This window comes from Echinops telfairi, unplaced genomic scaffold (assembly GCF_000313985.2).
Source record: "Echinops telfairi isolate 266 unplaced genomic scaffold, ASM31398v2 ScPeMD7_7468;HRSCAF=8506_0, whole genome shotgun sequence".
NCBI lineage: Eukaryota > Metazoa > Chordata > Mammalia > Afrosoricida > Tenrecidae > Echinops > Echinops telfairi.
In genome coordinates this window covers 1,047,776-1,069,121 of record NW_022111369.1, presented here as the reverse complement: position 1 = coordinate 1,069,121, position 21,346 = coordinate 1,047,776, and the positions used below count along the sequence as shown (strand labels likewise).

The window sequence follows — 21,346 nt, the reverse complement described above, 5'->3', positions numbered from 1 at the left end:
CCCTGAAAATAAGACCTAGCACATCTTTGGGAGCAAAAATTAATGTAAGACACTGTCTTATTTTCGGGGAAACAGAGTAGTGAGTGTATATTCTTGTTGAAAAATCCAATCAAATAATCAAACTAGAAAAAGCATTGTGTGAACATTAGGAGGTATTTGTGCCATTAATAATGAGCGTGTGGTCAGAATTATAGTTGAGTCAAAGGCAGACTCTAATCATTTGAGGAGGAAATGCAACCCAGCACACAGACTGATGTTTTAAGGTACTTGACAGGGAAGAAGAGACTGAGAGTTAGGTTCTCACTCAAGGACATATAAGAATGAAGGAGTAGGTATAAATTTAATATATAGTTGATAGGGAACTTAAAAAACCCTTATAAGTGTGAAAAGGTAAAGGAGACAAATGACACAAATATTCAACCCAAAATTGCCTTTGTTGTTGGCTTTGAGATGGAATCAACTTAATGGCACTGAGTCTTACAGTTTTGTGTTGTTGCTCTTATTGTGATGAATCATACTTTATGTGTATGATGCTAAGAACATCTGACTTACATACAACCCATAGTTTTGAACCTGTACAACCTCTAATATTAAAAATGCAAGGTATATACAGTGATTTTTAATTGTAATATATTTGATATTTCAATCATATTCCTCTATAATTTATTATTAATTAGATTAATCCCCTATTCCTGGCTTTGGCTGTTGCGTATTTGCTGCTGTAAATGAATTCATTGCACATCTCTGTACAAAAATGCTGTAAATTCTGATTTACAAAGGTAAAATAACGTGTACCAGCTCTTTTAACGAATATTCACATCAATGTACGTTTTCAAAGACGAGCCTTTCTACTCCCATTAAGAGTTACAGTCCAGGAAAATCACAGGAAAGTTCTACCTTGTCCTATAAGGGTCACTATGGGTCAGCACTGGACTCAATGGCAGGGAGTTTGGTTTTGATACCTTTAATTAATTGTTTTGAAGAATATTGAACATACCATGACCCGTTGAGCATGTTCATCCTTTTTGATTTTTAATCTAGGTCTTTGCTTATTTCATTAAAATGGTTTGTTTTCCCAAGATATTCTTTGGATTTCTGTTCACTCTGAGTTCATCACTTTCTAGTCTCCTCAACGAGCAAGTGTTAGAGCCTCTTTTGATACCCATTTTGTTTTTTTCTTTCTTCTAACTGCTTTAATACCTTTCTGCTTTCTTCATATACGATGCTTTTAACATCATCTAAAATGCAAAACCCAGTGGATAGCCAGTTGCTTACTATTGAATCATTATCAGTTGCATCTGGTTGGACATGCAGACAGTGAAATGAAACAGTGATTCCAGTGGCGAGTAGCTGTTGTTTTGGCTTAAAATTCACAACTGGAATATTGGTATCAGTCCACTTAAATTAGTTATTTCTTTCAAATTGAGAGAAGGTAATATCAGAGAGATGCGTTGGGGAAGTAGTGCAGTTGAATAGAAACGTAGAGAATTTGGGGGTACTTAGTTCTCTTCCTTCATTGATCATGTGATTGTGGAATACATTTACTTAATGGCCACAGGAAATGTTTTCTCCAATTTTGGGAAAAAATGTATGATTTAAATAACATTTAATAAGGCTATTTATAAATTTATAATACTAATTTTTTTATATATACTCTTCATAGTGCAATTTCAGCTTACTGAGAAATAGTTTGAAAATGTCCTTGGACCAGGGGAGGGGAAAAAGCACCCTGAAATATGATGAAATATGATGTCTTATGGTCCCATCTGATATGGTAGAATCTGTCATTTTCTTACTATTAACTTTTGTTCAAGATTACTTGAAATGGTTAATTATAGATTAGATGTACTTACTAAAGCTACATTTAAATGGTGAGAATATGTGGAAATAGGGTGGTTAATCGATGATAATAGTATTGATTTGGTGCTGTATATAAATCTTTCTGGAATTCCTTGAAATAAAAGTGTCCAGTTTGCATTGGCGATTGTTATTTAGATCTTTTCTCTGTTTGGGAGCTAATCTAAAGTCAAAGTACGAATTATATTTAGTAGGAGAGAGGAATTTTCATGCTTTATGTGTTCTGCATGAAAAGTACTTATTTATAGTATATTGTAGAAAGACTACCACTAATCTGTCAATTTGTCACACTGTGGGATACTTCTTGAAAGTATGACCGAGTGTCCTTTAGAGTCCCGGATGGTGAGACTTTGTATTACACACCTTGAACATGTCAGGAGAGACCAGTCCCCAGAGAGGGACATTATGCTTGGCAAAATAAAGGGGCATATTTATTCATTAGTCACTTAATGTTTACTGAGAGAGAGTTACTTTCCTGAATTGTCCTAGCCAAAGTTTCACTCCCTGAAATCAATCAGAAAATGGATATGTTATGTAATGAATGCTAGGATACTTATCATATTTATGCCAAGGGGAAGTCATCTTACAGATAATTTTTTCTATGTGTGAAGGCATAGTCTTTTCTACAGAACTACTGCTTGGATTTATTTTCTCAAACATGACCTTGCTTTGGTATGCTTTGGTTGTAATTGACAATATAAGTGCTGAGATAAAGATGATTTACATAAGAGAAACATGTGTTGACATACCTGGGAAGTAAAAAATTCTAGCTCTCCTTCTTGATATAATATTGACTCTAAATTAGATGATAAATAAATATTTCATAGGTATTATACAAGTAAGAGATAGCATTTACCCACCCTTACAGCAGTTTGATGTCAAATAAAAAAATAATCTATGTATTTCTCCCCATTATTAATACTCCAAAACAGATGCACTTTGTGTGTTTCAGTTTATGGCAGCTTTGTTTCCCATTCTATTCTTAAAATGATTTTCCACAAATAAAAGGATAGTTCAAATAAAGAGGATAGGATGAATTTTAAAAATTATTTCTTAGGCAAAGAGTTGTTGGTGATGAGTCTTGTCAAGTTGAGTCTGACTCAGAGCTGTCTGTGACTATACAATGTTAATTGTAATGATTTTATCCCGTTGTAAGTCATTTTCTGGTTGTCGTTTCAGCTATGAAGTCTTACACTCCGTATTTCTTGCTCCTGTGGAGTGCTATGGGAATAGCGAAGGCTGCCAAAATCATCATCGTGCCGCCAATTATGTTTGAAAGCCATATATACATTTTCAAGACGCTCGCCTCTGCGTTGCATGAGCGAGGCCACCACACAGTGTTCCTCCTCTCTGATGGCAGAGAGATCACGCCATCTAATCACTACAGCCTCCGGCGCTACCCAGGGATCTTTAACAGTACCACCTCGGATGCTTTTCTCCAGTCCAAAATGCAAAATATTTTCTCTGGGAGGTTGACAGCAATCGAACTGTTTGACATACTGGATCACTATACTAAGAACTGTGATATGATAGTTGGTAACCATGCTCTGATTCAGGGTTTGAAAAAGGAGAAGTTTGACCTGCTGCTGGTGGACCCTAATGACATATGTGGATTTGTGATAGCGCATCTACTAGGGGTTAAATATGCCGTGTTTTCAACTGGCCTTTGGTATCCTGCTGAAGTAGGTGCTCCTGCTCCTTTGGCTTATGTTCCAGAGTTTAACTCACTCCTCACAGACCACATGAACTTGCTGCAAAGAATGAAAAATACCGGCATTTACCTCATTTCCAGACTAGGAGTCAGCTTTCTGGTTCTTCCGAAATATGAACGGATAATGCAGAAGTACAAGCTGCTGCCAGAGAAGTCCATGTATGATTTGGTCCAAGGGTCCAGCTTGTGGATGCTGTGTACTGACATAGCCCTGGAATTTCCAAGACCCACCTTGCCTAACGTCGTTTATGTCGGAGGAATCCTAACCAAACCGGCCAGCCCACTACCAGAAGTAAGGTTTGCTGAACAATTTGGTAATATAAAAAAATATATAAAGTCGTTTTTTATTTGGGGGAGAGATAAGATGGTTATTGTTTTATGACATAGCTACTCTCAAGATTCCTTTATTTTCAGATATGCTGCATACCTGGAAGGATTTCCTGCTTTGAATGAGCATCCATGAGATGCTGACAGATCGCTCTGCCATATGGTCAATAGACTGGCAGAGAAACAGATTGTAGATCAAGTAATCACTCTAGTGGTGGCCCTGTGGGTTAAGCATTGGATTACTAACCATAGGGTCAGCAGTTCAAAACAACCATTCACTCTGTGGGGGAAAGATGAGATGGTCTGCTCCCAGAAAGATTTATAATCTTGGAACCCACCCACTCACTCCTCCCAGGTCTACTCTCCCCTATGGGATAGCTGTGAGTCAGTCGACGGGGCAGCAGTGAGAGTGAATGAGATGGCATCATGGTTAAGCACTTAAATTGCTGGTCAGAAGGTCGGCAGGTCAAACTCACCACCCCACCCCACCAGTCTGCTTTCATAAACATTATAGCTTTGGGGGAGTTTTGTTCTGTCCTGTAGAGTTGCTGTACGTTGAAATGGACTTGATGGCAGTGGGCCTTGGCAGTGTGTCAGGAGAATGGTTAGATGGTTAATTTTATTGAGTATTACATGCATCTATTTTTGATTAAAAGCAGAATCTCTTGTGTTCTATTCGCCACCTACCATCCTCCAAAACAATTAACAATAAAAATGTCTCAGATCTCTGAACACTGGGTTGAGGTAGGCTTAGATTCCATGAATTCAGTTAAATATACCAGGTTTATCCTGTTGATTTCAACTCTTGGAGAACCCCATCTGTGTCAAGATACAACTTCTTTGGAGAGTCACATATGGGTTATGGATTGGCCCACTAACTACAAGGTCAGTAGTTTGAAACCACCAGCCGTACCTCAGGAGAAAGAAGAGGCTTCCTATTCCTGTAAAGAGTTACAGTCTCAGAAACCCATAGGGGCAGTTCTGCCCTGTCTTACAGGCTTGCTATGAATCAGAGTTGGCTTGATGGCAGTGAGCTTTTTGTTTAAATACCAAAAAGCTTATGTCCCACTATGAAGGACATAAAAATGAGGTGGTAAGTTTAATCAAATTAGGGAGCCAACTCATTTTAAATTCGGGATCAAATTTGGTTGTTTTAGGAAAAATCTTCTCTTACTGCTGTTGCATTTTAAAGAGGGAATTAATGGAACTGGGAAAACCTGCTGTGTAAGGCAAACTTAAAAGATCTGCCCCCCTTTTACCCCCGCTCACCTCAGTGGCTCCATTGTCAGTAGACTTAGTGGTAGTTTTATTCTTCATCTTGGTTTGTTATTATTTATCTCAAATGATCAGTAGCCATACTTACGTATCTATTGTTGTGGTGGCTTTCTAACTTAAGATCAATTTAGGATTTAACTTTACATCATATGTCATTTATCAGGAAATTGAGAGCCAGTTCCATAATTTCACTATTAAATCTATTTTTTCACTTCCTTCTGAAAATAGCCACTTTCAGTACTTATGCTAATTGGTTTATTTCTAGGTTTATTTATGCCATTAAAAAAAACACAAGCAATAAAACTGTCAGGGCCATAATGGAGAATTTTTACAGTGCAGGCACAGAAAAAAGACAATAAGGCAGCTATTTCTCGTAGAGTAATGATGTGATTGGAATTTATGACCTGTTGACTTTTCTAAGATATCCATTAGGAATATATTTATAGAAATATATTTAAGAAAAGATGCCTGCTGCATCTTCTATCATACAGAAACAGGATAGACTGGATCCAAAGCTTTGCAAATAGCTGCTTCCAGTAGGGGCTACAGCCAACAGACCCAGGTGTTCTCTCTGATATCAGCTGTAAAGGGTTGGGGTTGCGTTATCATCTCAGGCATTCATGGATATTTCTAACTTCTTTATGAATATGTAATTATTTTTAGCCAGAGTTTCCATATATTGCTTCCTTTCCTAAAGGCAGCTAGAATGCCACCTTTTAGAAACAGCTTCTGAAAAAAGTCTTCACTTTTTCACAATTAAAGTACTGCCCTTCTGCTTGTTCCACCCCACTCTGTCCCTTGGGTGCTGCCATTTGATGTATCTGCTAGCAGAAGGAATCAGTGATGAAAAGGAGTAATTTTATTTGCCGTCACCCCCTTCCCATCCCTGTACACTTCCCTTAAGTTGTAACAACTTGAAATACCCGTATAAATATTTATTTACTACACCCCTTTATACCATGTCTACCATTATCAGAATTTTTTTCACTACAGGCTAAGTTTACTTCTCTGTCTGAGGTCCTTCTGCCCACTGATGCCCTAACTAGTTTCATCATTTTATTTTAGCATCTTTTGAGTGGTTCTGAGAACCTCACATTAAGGGTTTACTCAAAGTGAATTTTTTATTTGTTTTAATTCATATTTGAAACTGTCTTGACTTACTTGGTAGGCTTCCCTGTTCTTTTCAGAGGCTTTTAAAAGTGTGTTTGTTTTCTTAAACAAAAATTGTTTTAACTTTGCAAATAAAATAGGTCACACATCCAACACATACCTGTGTTTTGTACAAGAGTAAGTCAAAATGTATTGCTGAAAAATCATACAGACCTGTAGTAAACAGGTTATGCGATGGGTTGTGATCTGCATGGTCAGCAATTTGAAACTACCAGCTGGTCTGAGGGAGAAAGACTGGGCTTTCTACTCTCATAAACAGTTAGTCTTGGAAATCCACACGGGGTCGGGGTTGCTATGAGTCAGTATTCACTTGATGGCAGTGGTTTGGTTTGGTTTAGATCAGAATGCATAGCTATTGTTTCTCAACATAGTCTCTCTCTGGCTCCATCGAGGTCTGCACTTCTGAATGCAATATTTGCATCTCTAACTTTTTCCAGAAGCATTCTATGCTATTAGAGTTAGAGCACATCAGAATGGCAGTCTAGGCATCCTTGTTGGCCTCAAACAGTGCTTCTTTGAATTTTTTTTTTTTTCATTTGGGACACAAAAATAGATCAGAAGATCAGGGCTTCAGGCTGGCTGGAGTAAGGTTTCCTAACAAATTTCTCATGAGACAGCCTTTATTACCCTTGAAGAATTAGGCAGGCACATTGTTTTGATAGTAAAAATGCCTCAGTGCCATGTTCATGGCCTTTTTCTCACCCATTATAGTTTTCAGTTTTCCTGAAAGTCCCTATAGTTGTGGTGTGTCCTTTGAGAAAAATCTATCAAGGTTAGTGCTTAATAGTCACCGTAACTTTCTGAGCCGACCTCTCTCCCTTGAATTTAACTGGCCCAACAGGTAGCGTGGAATGGCACTGCTTCGATTGGGTCTTTTTTTGTAGGCACCCTCATGAAACAAAGACAGGTAAATGTTTGATCAAGAGAAACTTGTCTAGAGCCATCCACTGATTGTACAGACATGTTGAAGCACATTTAATTTGAAATAAACTCATATGTATATGAATGGCAGCCCTTGTAGCAGTTATTTTTAATTTTCATGTGTAAATAGATAGTATATTTATTACCATCCAAACGCTGTTAGATTGTGAATCTCGTGCCATTTAGTTTTCTTCAAACAGGAATGCTTTAAAAAAGATGGCTGTTTGTACTCATTCAGCTATTCTTATTATGGTGGGGTTTTATATGTTTAGGAGTACATGTGTTTCTATTGGGACTTCTCTAGTAGATTTATTGAATAGAATAAACTATATCTTAGGGTTCTAAAAGTTACTGAGTTTCTCAGTAACTGTAATGCCTGTAATTTTACAGGGTATAGTGACACAAAAACAATAAGGCCCAGCAAGTGACTGCTTAGAGCACATGGTTCACTAATAACAGCCTAATTGTTGTTGCTTTGGTATCTTACACTGGAAATGGATTAGATTTTCTAGATGTCTGGAAATGATTTGATAGCAGGATTTGAATTTCACATTTGGAATAAAGAGTTACAGAAATTTTTCAGAAGACAAATTTTAGAAGCTTTAATGAGGTTTGAGCCCCACACCATCATTTTATTTTTTCCTCAAAATAGAATAGATTGCTCAGATAAGGAAATACTTGGCATTATAGTGCACTTCAGTGCACTCAAGGCCAAATAGCTAGCTTGTGGCAAAGCCAGATATGTGGATTGTCCTATTATTGATTGTATTGTGAAGATGGCTGCATCTTTTGTCATTCCTCTTACATTTAAAACTGGGTAAACTATGCAGAAACTGGTGTCTATTTAATTTTGTTTATTTGATCAAAGAGGGTGGTTAAACTGGTACATCTTCCACCTCCAGGATTTTTGTCTTTTTTTGTCATCTTTTTTTCTCCCTTAAATAGAGGGGAAAATGACAGGAGAGTATGGTAAGTGGGTTATAGCCCATTTTGAGTGTCCTAATAAATGAGTGGATGCTGATGGATATGTTTTCCAAAGGTTAGAGGAATTCAGAAGGCAGCTTAGTGGAACCTTAGAATGCTGATTATTTTTTAAATCTTAGTGATATTTTTGTGGTTTCTTGTGGAGGAATTGGGATTTCAGCTCGTCTTCTGTTTGCCTAACAAACCCTGGTGGATGAGCACTGGGTTGGTGACTGCAACTCTTCAAAACCACCAGCCTCTCCAACAAAGAAAATCGACAGCCTCAGAAACCCAATACAGGGTTGCCATGAATTGGAACGGACTCAGTGTGAGTGGGTGAGTGAGTCTGTTGGCCTGGTACCTTCCTCCTCCTCTGTGCTAGGGGAGAAGCCCAATGTAAATACTTCGATTAGCCAAAGATCCTGTTCAGATTCTCCTCCAAATTCAAACTCATATGAACTAGACTTGATAACCCAGAAGCCTCAACAAAGTGTAGACTTCTTTTTTTCTAAGACATAGGGTCCATAAACAGCAGCCCATCCTAATCTATGTACGTGTGTCTTACTATATCTTTATACTACTGTATTTTCCATCACACTTCTATGTAATGACCACATCAGAATTACCTGCTAGGCTTGTTAAAACACAAATTATAGGACTAGTTTTGAATTTTGTCACCAGATTGGAACTGTAATTTTTAACAAATTTGGGGTGATACTGTTCCTGTTGGGGAGCCATACTTTTGAGAACCACTGATGTACACTAACATTATAAATGTGATCCGTACATTTTAATTACATTATGTAAAATATTTTATTTTAAATGAAATTCTAAATGCTTTTTTTTTTGCTAATTGAGGATTTTTTTCTCTTTTAGGAAGTTATTTTCAGTGTAAATTGATAAAGTAAATATATAATATCTAGCTAGATTTTAAGAACTACAAAGAATCTAGGTTGCATTGCACAACCAGGTGGCTTACTGCTCTATTTTGGGAGTTTAAGATGATGCTGTTGAATTGCCAACCTTTCTCTAAAGTACAGATTTAAATAGAAGAAAATAGAAGCTAAAACAAATTAAATATGGATCAAAAGGGGGGGGGCAATATGTTAAATTTTATCCTAACTATATTTGCAGTAATTCAGTGCACTCAAGTTTGAGGGCAAGATTATTCATATCCCTTGTTGATGTTTTGAGAGAGTTCGATATAGGCTTAATCTGTGTGGGGACTCTACGAATGGATTTTGGATTTTCACTGTCATCATACCTTTCTGCAAACCAGATGCTCAGAATTTATGATATAATGCAATTCATTCATCTGGCATTGTATTTCATTCTTTACAGTCCTTGGATCACATAAGTCAGTGTGGAATTAGCTGAAACTTCACTTAGATGATTGCTTGTTTTAAGACAAACCTATCAGACCCCCAAACCAAAAATCAAACTCACTGCCATTGAATGAATTCTGACCCATAGTGACCCGATAAGACAGGGTGGCACGTTCCCTGTGAGTTTCTGAAACTAACTCGATGACAGTAGAAGCCTCATCTTTTTTCCAGTTTAAAGCCACTGGTGGTTTTAAACTGCTGCCCTTATTGTTAGCAACCCGTTAAGCTATTTTTTCTGATAGTTGAGTCTAATCTGATTTCTCCACCACTCTTTGCTGTAGGACGCATATCATCAGTGTTCACTTCAGGAGACCAACACTATAAGGGCCACATTAAAATAATTATTTGTCCTTACAAATTAAGTGTGAGCGTAAAATCCATTTGCTTATCTAAAGTTTATATTTCTAAAGTTAAAGCCAATGATTTTTCCCCTGGAAATGCTTTTTTTAGCAACGTGAGATCTGCACAGAAAAATGTGAAATACACAGGAATCAAATTGAGCATTTGATTAGGGCTTGCAATTAAGTGTGAGTTCAAGATCCATTTGTATATCTAAAGCTTATATCTATCCCTGTACTCATATACTTCCTTTAATTTTCTTCAGACGCAGGTGAATTTATGTAGGCATACCTGATAGTCTATTTTATAGTTGGCTAATGGCCTTTCTCTCCCCGATGATAATGGATTTCTCCATTATCCCTTTTAACAGAGGTAATCAATTTGATTCGTGTGTATTTCACCGTTGTTGTTTTTTTTTGTGTGTGTAGCTCATGATGCTAAAAAATGGTATTTTTCAGGAAAAAGTCATTGGCTTTACCAAATTCCATTATATGATCTAAGATCGTTTCTACCACCAATGCTATAGTTTTTTGTTTTTTTTCAAAGATCATTTTATTGGGGGCTCTTACAGCTCTTATAGCAATCCATGCATCAATTGTATGAAGCATATTTGTACATATGTTGCCATCATTATTTTCTAAACATTTACTTTCTATTTGAGCCCTTGGTGTCAGCTCCTCATTTTTACTCCCCTCCGTGACCCCTTGATAAATTATAATTATCTTCATATTTTACATTGACCGCTGTCTTCCTTCACCCACGTTTCTGTTATTCATCCCCCTGGTTGGTGGTGTGTATGTGTTAAACTTTGATCCTTGCAATCAGCTCCCCCTTTCCTCCTCCCCCCACTTTTCCCCTTCTCTCTTGGAATTGCTACTACCTTTTCTGTACCTGAAGGGTTTATCTGACCTGGATTCCATGTGTCGTGAACTTTTATCTGTACATGCTCCAGTCTAGCCAGAATTGAAAGGCAGGACTGGGATCATGGTAGTGGGGGGTGAAGAAGCCTCAAAGAACCAGAGGAATAGTGTGTGTTTCTTGGATGCTATACTGCACCCTGTTTGACTCATTCCTTTCTTATGATTCTTCTGAGAGGGGATGTCCCATTGTATACATAGGGTTTTGGGTCTCTGCTCCGATCCCCCTCACTCTTAACAATATGGGTTTTTTTTGTTTTTGTTTTGGCTGTTCTGATGCCTGTTACCCAATCCCGTGAACACCTCATGATAGCACAGACTGGTGTGCTTTTTCCCTGAGAGCTTGTTGCTTCTCTGCTAGATGACCACTTATTTAATTTAAAGCCTTTAAAACTCCAGGCACTATATCTTTTTATAGCTGGGCACCATCAGCTTTCTTCAGATTTGCTTATGCACCCATTTTGTCTTCAGCGATCATGCCAGGAGGGTGAGGATTACAAATACCAGGTTGTTAGAACAAAGTGTTCTTGTGTTGAGGAAGGCCTTGAGCAGAGGCTCAAAGTCTGTCCACGTCCTCAATGTATTGCCATATAAATACATTTACATAGGCCAATACCTCTATTATGAATTCCATTTTTTCATCATTATAAAAGTATCTTGGTTCCATGTTTGATCTCTTGCACACTGCAGACATAGGTACAGATCTTTAGTATCTTCATCTTTGGCATTGGTTGTTAAGATCATAAATTTGAGTAATAATTATATTAATTGGTCTCCTCTGTAGGAGTATGGGTTTTATCCTATCACTGACTGTATTATACTTCAGGGCAGATGTTGAAATGTTCTGTTTGATGCTAAGATGCTACTCCTCTAATTTTTCATTTTTGGGGATAGTAAGACCATATGATTGTCCACTTTCAAATGGCCAACCCCTGTCCATGTCAGCTCATTTAATATCCCGGGTATTGATTTCTACATATTTCACTTTACTTTTTGATGACTTCCAATTTTCTATACTTCATACCTTCCATATTTTGATTATTAGTGCATGTTTGAAGTTGTCTCTTCTCATTCTGAGTCTTGATATATCAGGAAAAGAAGGCCTAGAAAGGTTTACTCCACTGACTTCACTAAGATCAGCTACTTAATCTGCATAGATCTTTAAGAAAAACACTAATGCAAGCACTCATCCCCTTCTGACTCATGAAGCCAGTGTGTCAGAGTAGAACTGGGCTTCCTAGGATTTTCACTGGCTGATTTTTCAGAAGTAGATCATCAGACATGCCTTCTGAGGTACCTCTGGGTAGACCCAAATCTTCAAATTTTCAGTTAGCAGCCAAATTCTTTAGCTCATTTGCACCAGCTATTTAGTTATGCATTTAATTCTTACTTATTTAATGCCTGCTCTGTGCCAGAAACTGGTTACTAGCAGCAGGCAAACAATGGCAGCTACATGATGCTGCCATGAATAATGCCTTTATTCATGCTAACTATACTTCAATGGGGGAAGTGCAGAGTAAAATAGTAAACAAATAAAATGCTATAAAAGACCCACCCAGTCCACTGATAAAGGACAAGGGTAGTTCTTTAGGTAGTCAGAGAAGGACCTCATTAGAGGGTGGAGCCATTCAGTATAAGGAGAACATTCCAGGAAGAGAACACAGCATCATATCGCAAGGCTAGTAGAACTTATAATTTGAAGACCAAGAAAAATCAGTGGGGTTAGGATGAAGGTGATTCTGGTAATTTAAGAGTTGAGCAGCAATCATAGCATATCTTTATCCACTGTGATAAGTAGTTTGGGTTTTGTTCTAAGGTTTGTGTCCATTGTTGCAGCCACTGTCAGTCCATCTCATTAAGCATCTTCCTCTTTTTCAAAATCTTCTCCTTTAGAAGCTTGACATCCTTTTTCAGGGACTTTGTCTCCTAATAATAAGTTCAAAGTGAGAAAGAAATCTTACCATCCTTCCCTCTAAAGAGCATTCTGGCTTTTCTTGTTCCAAGGTAGATGTTTGTTCTTTTGTCAGTCCATGGTACTTTGAATATTCTTCACCAGCACCATAATTCAAATGCATTCGTTCTTCCTCAGTTTTATTTAACGTCCAACTTTTCACGTGCATATGAAACTATTGAAAACATTATGGTTTAGGTCAATCTTAATCTCTAATCTTAATCTTTACCTTAATCTTCAAAGTGAAATTCTTGGTCTTTGACACTTTAAAGAGATCTTGTGCAGCAGATTTACTAAGTTCAATGCGTCATCTGATCTTTTGACTGCTGCTTCCATGAACATTGATTCCAAGCAAGATAAAATGCATGGCAACTTCATTCTTTTCTCTGTTTATCACGAAGTTACCTATTGGTCCAGTTGTGATGATTTTTATGTTCTTTATATTTAGTTGTAATCCATATTGAAGGTTTATACCTTTCCCGATGTTAAAGCATACAATTTATGCACACCTTTCCTGATGTTAAACAATTTATGTTCTGATGACTGCCTCTTGATCTGTGTTCTCCGTGATCACAGTGAAGTGTTCTGGAATCCTCATTCTTCTCAAGGATTATAATGTGCACATATTCAAATTCGGAATCTAGGTCTTTGAGAAGGTTGTTTCATATTTTGGGGACCTTATTTCTTGATCAGTCAATTGTGGCAGGGCGAATGGGTTAGACTTGCACAGATTTTTGTTTTATTTTCCCTTTTCCCAGTAAGGAGATGAATAGGAGATTTTCAGTACGAGAGTTTTATTCTTAACTGTAATTCTTTCTTCAGGTACAATTGGTTTCTGGTACAGAGTCAAGCAGACCTCTGTGTGTGACGAAGTAATTCATAAAAGTGCAAACTTTCAGTAGAGAATCGATAAGGGATGGGTATAGAAAAGTCTGTGTTTTGAGTTTATAATTCATATTCTAATGAAGCATTGATTTTCTGAGGAGTCACATGATGTAATTGGGATAGCATTAATATGAGTAACTTTTACTTTAAAAAACATGAATAATTCAAAGTATCATTGGTTTTATTTTGAAATAGAGAAAATATTTTGTCCTTTTACCCTATCTCCAGAAATTTAATTGAATTACTTTTTTTCTTGAAGTGTAATGTCAGAGAGAGCATATCAATCTATAATATATAATTTGACTTTGCTCAATTTTTTAAAGTCTGTAAGCTTTTTTTTTGTGTGTGTGTGTATGACAATATGCACTTGTTGTGAATATGATTTTGTGAAGCATATTTATTCCAAAAGGCAAACATGAAAACTGCATATAGGGAGGCCTTAAGGGCCTTTGCACATAATTTGATATCATTTTGGTAAAGTTCATATTTAACTGAACACTGCACATAGTGTAAGTAAAGGGGGAGCAGATTTGCCTACTATGCTGCCAACACTTAGATTCATGAGAACTTGGCTTAGTTATAAATAAAAGAATAATGAGTCAGGAGACACCTAAAATGACCCGCTTTTCTGTTAATAATGCATACCACACAAGACAGTTACTGAAAAAATTATTGTACAACTGAGAGTTGTTTCAGTCTTGTTTTCTCCCCACCCCAACCAGTTAAGTTTTAAGTAGATTGCTTCACAAATAGACTTTAAATGAGTCTGATTTATAGAATATTTTTGGATTTTAAGGGTAAATTTTGATATTGATGTATAACTTGGCTAACTTTTCTGTTAAAAAGACAAAAAATACTGTCTTCAGTGATTTGAAGAGTTAAATGTTTTATGGAAGAGAGATAAAGGCACAATAAAATAAAATAAAATTTTAAAAAATGATACGAAGTGAAGGCATTTGTGTTCTAGATTATATAATATTTGCTTTCAGTTGGATGCCAGAAAGTTTTGTTGTTTTTTTTAAATTTAAATTATATGAGCTTTTGGTAATAAAGTTTGAATATAGGTGATTTAGTATATCCATCTAGATTAGTGACGCATGCATGGGAAGTCTATTTTAGTTATGATAATTTAATTGAAATCATTGATAATGTGTGATATAGGTACACACAATATGTAACATGTGCATGTAGTATATAATGTATGTAACTTCACCTGAATAAGTCGCCTGAGTTAGACTTGTTTTTTTCTGCTTATTAGAAATAACTTTTAAACAGAGAGGACAAATACTGCACAGCTTTTGACTTTTTTATATGTTGTACTTTATCAGTCTGTGTGCTAATTTTGGTAGCATTGCCCCTTGCCCCTGAATGGAGCCTCAAAAGTTTTATATCCAGTGTTTGAGTACTTTTGTTTTTCTGCTCAAAAAAAAAAAAAAATCTGTGTTAGGCACTACTGGTTACTACCAGCTGAAGCCTCACTCTCAAGGCCAGCTGTGTATTCAGCATTTAATCATGCTAAGAATTGCTAATTAGAAATCAAACTGGACAAAGTGTACCCAGTAGTATTGACACAATACCATTTTTGTTTGAGAAACTTAAATAAATAATCTTTGCATATTAGTGGTTTCATTGAAAAACATTTGTGCAGAGCTTACAGAAAGGGAAGTCTTTGAACAATGTTTTACCTGCTAGGAATAATTTATCAATATCATTCTTTCACAGACATTCACGATCTTTTAAAAACGTGGCCATCCTCTAAATTTTCAAGTTTATATTTGGCTTGTAGACTTTGATTTCACTGTCCATTTTCACATATTTCATCTCCTTCCTGTATCCTCCACCCCTCTGCCTTTTTTTTTACCTTTCCTGTGATCCTTTTAGACCAGGAGCCCCCTACTGTAGCACCCTCAGTCAATCTTACTTTGGAACAGGCTCCCAAATACCCCCTTTTTTTGGTCAAAACCACCTTGTTTCTAAGCCTCAGCTTTAGTTGGTTGTAGCAGTGAATGAAGACTATGAAATTTGTTTACTGTTTTGTTAATGACTGTTAAGTGATTTAACACATGTATTACCTTTCTTCGGGTAGTGAATATTTTATATTGAAACACAAGGTCTAAAGACTGTAAGGCAAAGCTCAAAAGAATCAATACTAGCAGCATAATTAGTCTGTGGATAAACAGCATCTCGATCATAGTGGAAGGGAATTAGAGGGCATAGTGTGGTTGACTCTGAATAGCAGGGGATTGTACTCCTAAAAGAAGCAAGACACCGTTTTCAGTATTTACAGCATCAGATCTCACAATTATTATGAATACATAGATAGTACAGTGCTACTTGTAATGTGAGCTTCAACCCTCTCGCAGAGATTTGATTTGTCTTAGTTGACTTGGTAGGTTACAAGTGGACTGCTAACCATAAGGTCAGCAATTTGAGCTCACCAGAAGAAAGATGGGCCTCTCTAATCCCTTAAGGATTTTACAGCCTTGGAAATCCATAGACCAGTTTTAATCTACCCTATAGAGTTTCTAAGAGTTTGGATCAATTCGATGGCAGTGAGGAGTTTCCACTCCCCACCCCATCCCAGGTTTCAGAATAAAATAGGCTCAATACAAAACCAGGGCGAGAAGCTAAGATGCGTAGAAAGCATTTATGTCTTTGAAATGCTTAAATTGTACAAATTCTGTTTAAAATGGTTCCTTGTTTACAAATGTGAATTTTGGGAATTGATGAAGTTGAATGTCTGAAATCTATTAAGTACACACTTTTAGTTTGTTTAGTTTTTTATATTAGCTTTGTTATAATTCATATTATCCAAACTATGCCTCTGTATGTCTTAAGGTTCTCTAGAGAAACTGAATTATTAATTACACCTAGACAACCATTCAGTCACACAGTCTGATACTTATTTTGAAGGATTGACCCACGCAGTTGGGGGGATTGACAAATCCAGCATCCGTAGGTCAGCCAAGGCTGGAAATGTCTGCAGTCTTGTGTCAGGCAATGGGAAGAGTGAAGATTGAGGGGCTTCTGGGAAAATGTGTATTAATAATCTTTAAGCAGAATTCACTACAGGGTTAATTATGTTTTGTCTTTAAGACCTTTAAGCTGCTTTGTTGAAGCCCACACACATTGTGAAAATAATGAGCTTTACCTAAGATCAACTAATTTTAAAATATTAAAGTATGTACTATCAAAAATACATTATTGAATAACTACCTCTCTTAGCTAGTATTTTGGCCCAAGAAGTGAGGCTAGCTAGGTTGACATGTAAAATCTTATCATTTCATCATAATGAGTGAAGAGCCCTGGATGGAAGAAACTGATGTTTGAGGCTCATGTCACACACTTCCTGGCTTTGTCATCATAGACCTGGCACATGACTTTTCCAAGAGAAATAATAAAAATTTTATTTATATCAATAACTTCACTGAAGATCAATTTAAATCCAATTAAAGAACATCATAAAGGATGAAGTACATTTTTCTCAACAGTTTTATTGACACATACTTTACATATCATATGATTCAATAATTCAGGCACATTACAAAGAGTTTAGTCATCACCACAATCATTCATAGAACATTTTCTTCCTTCTTGTACTCATCGTTATTAGCACCCCATTTCCTGCCAACCTCCCTTGCCATGCCCTCAAGGAGCCATTAATCCAGGTACTAGTTCTATAGACTTATCTATGCTGGATTTCATATACAGAAAAGCATTTAAAAAAACTAACAAGCAAACAAAGCTAACAAAAACAAGGAAGTAAAACACAAAGAAACCTCAATTGAAAGCAGAAAATATTAAAAACTAGAGCAAATGTAACTGCATTTTTAAGGAAACATTTACTGGAGAGCCAAAGATAGGGATTCCAATACCATTTGATCAACTGAACTTCACCAACAGATTTTTCTGGCAGTTTCACTTGTCTGGTGACAATCAAGAGGTAGAAAGGAAGTCGAAAAAGATATTTCAAAAGCCCAAATAAATGCCAAGTGTCTGTGAACTGAAGCTCGTATACTTGACTCACCATAGATACCCTTCCTTGGACGTTTATCCCTCAGGGCCACACAACTTAATTCAGTTTGATGTTCTGTGTCATCATGGAAAGAATGTACTGCCTGTCTCATAAATTATTCCGGAACACTACCAGCACTAGTTGGCATTGAGTCATTCCCAACTCTGTGCTGACCCTATGTGTACCAGGCTAGAACCGATGAAACCACTGAGTTTTCCTTGGCTGATTGCTCTGCAGTAAGTTGCCAGGCCATGCTTTAGCAGCACCGCTGGATGTATTTGAACTGCAGGATTCCATCAGCACTAAGTCTTAGCTATCAAACAAACTAAATGCAAAGTGACTCCATTCTCAATAGACTTCACTCGTACCTGTGCTTCTTGCAAGGGGCCTGGACCTACTGAACCAAGGTACGCACAGTTTATCCTTTTGCAAAATGAAGAGTTTGAACTGGTTTGACCTTCATTTACAGGCTAAAATATGTATCTGCATAAGGCATCTGACAGATTAATGTAAATCTTAAAATGCAGATTTCTTGAAGTTGATTATTCTATAGGCTATATAAGACATACAATGACCCTGGGTGCTCTTTTTACTTAGTTACAAGCAGCAACAATATGCTTTTATCATGGTACTCAGATCAGGAAAAAAAACATAGACATTTTTAAGTCATTCATTAATTTATTTAAGGAATATACATCTACACTTTCCTAAATTCAGAGGCTTGTGTCTGTTCCCCCGAGCTCAGAATTTAGGAAACAGCTTGATTCCTGCCTCCAAAAGAGCTCAGGTCTGATGGAAAAGATTGACATTAAATGATTAATCATGTGAATTGATATTTAGAAGGTCTGTAAAAGAAAGACACAGGGTGCAGAGGAGGATAACATGACCTGGGAATAATGAGCAGTGACCATTAAGAGCTCTTTTGAAGGCATCCTAAAGGATGTTCCACTGCAGTTTTTCTATAATGCTGGTCACTGGATTTGTGCTGTGGACATGTCTACTAGATTAAGACATTATAACAAACCCTCTGGGCAACTCAGTAACTAAAACTGATTGAAAGAAGTAGCTAGAAATATCCCACATTTTAGGGGGCATTGCTATTACCTAGCCTTCTTCTCATCCTTCCTTTGACTCTTCTTTCCATAATAATCAGTGGAAGGTCTGAGGTGTTCTTTAGACATGTGATCAGGAAAGACCAGTCTCTGGGAAAGGACATCGTGCTTGGTAAATGCAGGTAAAACGGAGTATGAGTGAAAAAGAGGAAAACCGTCAAGGAGATGGATTGACACAGTGGCTGTGACAATGGGCTCAAACATACCAATGCTTTGAGGGTGGCCCAGATGGCACAGTGCTTTGTATTTGTTGTGTATAAGGTCTCTATGAGTTGGAACGCAGTTGAACACAACTAACCATAAACAATATATCTGAGGCACTATACATTCTCCCATTTTAAACCTCATCTTCATTAACTGGGAGCATGAACATCCTTTTAATTCTGAACTTTGAATCATGCTGAATACTTGTTGTTTTACTAAAAAGTCACTCCCTACCATTTGCCATTTATTTCAGTCTGAGTCTACTAGGTTTTCAAGGGTTCTTTGAGTTTACAGGTTTGTGGTGACTAGCACCCCCCACCCCCTTAGGTCCAAATCTTGTTCTTAGGAAGCTCTTTGTTGCTGCATACAATTTTCTAGCTTCCATCTCAAAGTCACTGAGGGTTTCTTGTCTTACAGAATTGCCTAATTTTATGGGAATCTTTACTAAGAAGAGGTCATCATTGCTTCATCCCTATGAAAGAAAAAAATTATGGAATTTATTCATTCACTTATTGAGTAATGTTTGTTAAAGTGTCTACTGATCTACTGTGGAGAAGCTAATACATTAGACGTCAAATAGAATGAGTGAAATGCCACAATCCTTAAAGCTATTAAGGATATTACAAACCACTTATTATTTTTTTAGACCATCAAGGTTCCACTGAGGGTTCTGCTTATGAAAGCAAACCATAATTGGAAATAATGGACCCTTTGCCACCCTCTTATCAAATTCTGTTCACTCATTTCATTCATCCACCATTTCTTTCAACAAATTTTATTGTCAGGTGTTGATTCTTGAGGCCATGGCCAAGCGGTGTATTAGACGAACTTGAAATGCCAGCCGCTCCAAACCATACTCTGTGAGCATTTTGTTATGTCTTACTCTCTTTTTTTTAGCATTAAGACACATTCACGTTCATTGAACTCAGGCCAACTTGAGGCCAAGAGGTGGAATTGGGATTTTATGCCCAGAAAGCAGTGTCAAAAAAGATAGGCTCAGTGGACTGTAGTTAATATTGAATGAAAATTTAATGTAGTCTGTGTTCCATTTTCCCTGATGGTGTATTAGACTACAATCTGCAAGGTCAGCAGTTCAAAACCACCAGCTGCTCCTTGGGAGAAAGATGGTGTTTTCTACTGCCCTGAAGAGTTACAGTCATGGAAACTCACAGGGCCAGTTCTGCTCTGCCCCATAGGGTCATCATAAGTCGTTATCCACTCAAGAGCAGTGAGGCTGGTTTGGTTTTGGAGTGAAGTTTCCCATCATTTCCAAGCATGGTTTCTTTTGAAAATTTTCCCTCTCTTAACTGACTAGAGTACTGAATGTGCATAGGTTTTATCATAAGCTAAAAACCTTGGCTTGTTTTACTCTGGATTTTATTGTTAATAGTAATGTAAGATAGTTTGTTTAATTGCTGTGGACCTCAACCCACATTCTTTATCCATGACACAAATAAGTCTTGTAAAATGAATAAGATCATTGTATTGTGGTGCTTAACTATTTCCCTTTGGCATTACTACCTTTTTTAACCTGTTCTGAAACAGGTTAGAGGGAGAAGAAAGAGATCACCTGAAAGCAATGAACTATAGTGGAATTATTTAATGCCTTATTGGATACATAGAACAAAATTTTTCACTTTAATTTATTTAGGCTATTCAGTGTTATGTATTTTCGGTGCTAACATCTGTTGATAGATTGTGTGTAAAGAGCTATTTCTGAGAAGAGAATAATTTCTATGGTTCCCACTCCTGGAATATTCTTCAGGACAAATAAGCTTATATATTTTGGCACCCAAAGACAATAGATAGCTTTCAGAATACACAAATTAGAATATTTGTACAAATAGTAGTATTGTTCAAAGCAAAATATGATGCCATAGAATCATATATTGCTGAAATTTATTGAATCTAATTTTTTTATATAATCATTTTGCTGGAGGCTCTGCCAGCTCTTGTAACTATCCATACATCAATTGTATCAAGAACATTTGTACATACTGTTGCCATCAACATTTCTAAAACATTTTCTTTCTACTTGAACCCTTGGTATCAGTTCCTCTTTTCCCCCTCCCTCCCCACCTTCCCACCCTCATGAACCCTTGATAATTTATAAATTATTATTTTGTTATATCTTACACTGTCCAAAGTCTCCTTTCACCCACATTTCTGTTGCCCGTCTCCCAGGGAGGAGGTTATTCACAGATATCGGTTCCTCCTTTCCACGCCACCCTCCCTCCACCCTCCCGGTATCACCACTTTCACCACTGGTCCTGAAGGGATCATCCGCCTTGGATTCCATGTTTCCAGTTCCTAT

At 37.0% G+C, this 21,346-nt stretch overlaps 1 protein-coding gene across 1 annotated transcript in view; it reads left to right on the top strand.

Annotated features, from left to right (window-relative positions):
- The first annotated feature begins 3,038 nt into the window (after nt 1-3,038).
- The window catches only part of UGT8 (UDP glycosyltransferase 8), a 73,656-nt gene continuing 55,348 nt past the window's right edge, over nt 3,039-21,346 (top strand). The window contains exon 1 of the mRNA XM_004703333.2: nt 3,039-3,860. Within this exon, the coding sequence (XP_004703390.1) occupies nt 3,039-3,860 (822 nt within the window). The remainder of the gene's footprint in view (nt 3,861-21,346) is intronic.